General features: G+C 43.3%; 1 protein-coding gene across 5 annotated transcripts in view; it reads right to left on the bottom strand.

Annotated features, from left to right (window-relative positions):
- ptprma (protein tyrosine phosphatase receptor type Ma) overlaps nucleotides 1-2,500 on the bottom strand; it is a 304,853-nt gene that overhangs the window by 201,594 nt on the left and 100,759 nt on the right. For all 5 annotated transcript variants that reach the window (XM_063206751.1, XM_063206756.1, XM_063206753.1 and 2 more), the window contains exon 3: nucleotides 1,295-1,569. In XM_063206751.1, the coding sequence (XP_063062821.1) occupies nucleotides 1,295-1,569 (275 nt within the window). The remainder of the gene's footprint in view (nucleotides 1-1,294; nucleotides 1,570-2,500) is intronic.

The raw sequence follows: 2,500 nt of genomic DNA, 5'->3' as shown, positions 1-2,500 counted from the left end.
CCCAGTCGGGACTCGAATCTAGACCTTCTGGGGTAGTAAACTGGGGCTCTGACCGCTACCCCAAAGATCCAGGCTCGTTGGCAGGACAGTCAGAACACACCCACAACCCTAGTGATGGTCACTCCATCCCAGTAACAACAAAAGGAATTACTTTTTCCCTACTTCTTCTTAACCTCACACATTCTCTCCCCCCAACTCAACTAAACTCTGTAACCTCTCAAAGTATTCATCACATGAGGCTAAAACTTCCTTCCACTCTCTGCTATCCCTGATGCGAGTGGTGGCCTCTGTGCCAGCGCCTGTGTAAGCGAGCGATGAAAGACTTTCCTGTCCTGAAAGGTGTCCTGTGGCTGCACTACTTTAAATGAAAGGTTTCCAAATGGCCGTTTAGGTGGAGGGACAAAGAGCTCCTGGCTGGACACTGGCAGCTCAAGGCCTTCTCCTGCTCTTAACATCATTCAGCTCTGACACATTGTTGAGACGCCATAGGGGTCATTATAATCCTAGCTCCTTTAGGGCATTTTGAGCAGCAATTCAAAAAAATAGATATATATTCAAGTCTGCTCCACTGAGTCTATAGTTGCAAATTGCTCGAACCAACGATTTCTCTTATTTCAGTTCTTTTAAAGTGCACAATTAGTCTGGCATGCATCTTAACAGAGTCATTCATGAGGTAAAACCAATACTGAAACAGAAATGATTGAACGGCTTTCGGACAAACATTAGTGGAGGGATGTGAAGTCTCTAAAACTCAACAAAATGCCAAATAGACCTCTAAACTGCCCAGTTTGCTCTGTAAGATCTCCGTACATGTCTTTTAGTGCATTAACAGTAAGACAAGGTCAAGGACTGCCACGAAATGAATAAATGCCTCATGTCTAACATTAAAGGAGAGCAGTGGTTAGTCATTAGTCTATACATGTATTCATTTCTAAATACTGCATGGTATTGAAGTTCTATTAAACGTATCTACTCAGTCTCACATGGTAAAATGTGGCCCTAGAATAGAATAGAATAGAATAGAATAGAATAGAATAGAATGTTATCCTGAATTAATACCTCCCTAACCTGGAAGAAGTTGGGTCAGTAGAATATAGTAGAATGAATTAGCATATAAGGTTAACCTGACGTAACACCTTTCTGTGGAACTATTCTGAATATCACCTGGTAGACGGTAGGCCAATATAATAGAACAGAACAGAACAGAACAGAACAGAACAGAACAGAACACAGAATAGAATAGAATGTTAACCTGACTAGAATAGAACACAATAGAACAGAAGTAGAATCTCACCTGGTAGAAGTTGGGCCAGAAGGTGCTGACAGCCAGCTCAACCTGGTGCCACTTGTGGGAGTCGAGCTCGGTGGCGTTCCACACGGGCATGCCCAGCGGGCTGTTGTTCTCCTTCACGTAGATGTTGAGCTGGCCGGGAACCGAGCCCTCGCGGCTGGCGCCGTAGTACTGGAAGATGATGCAGTGGGTGTCGTTCTCCTTCAGCTGGGGCACGAAGAGCTGGGCCTTCTGGCCAGCAGACCGCCCGGACGTGTTGACCATCATAAAAGCCGAGCCTGGTCAATGGAGAAAAGGATGGGGGGATTTTAGTTGGTTTTAAGAAGACATACCGGTATGTACCGGTACAGCCTGGTGGCACACATGTGTTCAGTAGGATGGAGGACACAGGTAGAGACTGGGACATAAATTGGTTTACAAAAGCATATTTCAAATAATCAAGCAATTGCACTACCAAAACAAACTTGTAGTCTGATGGATTCAGCACAGGTGTAGAGTTAGGTAGTGTTGGGTTACATTAGGTGGTTTATCACACACAGGGGAAAAAACATATTTGCAGTAGTTCCATAGTCAGTGGAATCGTTCACAGGTGGAGAGTAGTTTGAGATGTTGATTTACCACACAGAGGGGAAAAAATATTTCTGGTATTTCTCAACTCAGTAGAGTCATTCAGCACTCTGAATCAGTGCATTCATTCACTGGACACATTTGCATAAATGATGGATTTCAATGGCAGGTTTGGAGTTCCATAACGTGACCTCCTCACAGCACATGCAGAGGCTGTAAACAGCGAGAAAAATGACTACTACATTCATTTGTTTTTTTCCCACTTGGAATTAAGAAAAGTTACAATATTCTTTATTGAATAAAAAGCAATGGGTTTACAGACAACGGACCTAATTGTCTAAGAGTAAGAATTTCACCAAATTTGTCAAGAAAAGGACAGTGCGTAGAAAGACCACAAATGTTTCAACTGGCAAAGGAATTAAAAACAGAAAAGAAATGCAACAATATAAGTCATGTCTTGTCAGTTCTGAATAGCCTCCATCTTTGCGGAGCTGTCACAGCGACAATAGGAGTTCACTAATGTGTGACCAGTTTAATGTCAAACGTGTTTTAACAGGGGAACGCGAGCGAGAAAGAGCAGTTAATGAGTAACATCTCGGAGAGCGCTAATGGCTACCTGCTCGCCACTTCCTAGTAACGCTG

This window comes from Engraulis encrasicolus, chromosome 9 (genome assembly GCF_034702125.1).
Source record: "Engraulis encrasicolus isolate BLACKSEA-1 chromosome 9, IST_EnEncr_1.0, whole genome shotgun sequence".
Classification (NCBI taxonomy): domain Eukaryota; kingdom Metazoa; phylum Chordata; class Actinopteri; order Clupeiformes; family Engraulidae; genus Engraulis; species Engraulis encrasicolus.
The sequence above is the reverse complement of the archived record's forward strand: the minus strand, read 5'-3'. Positions and strand labels throughout refer to the sequence as shown.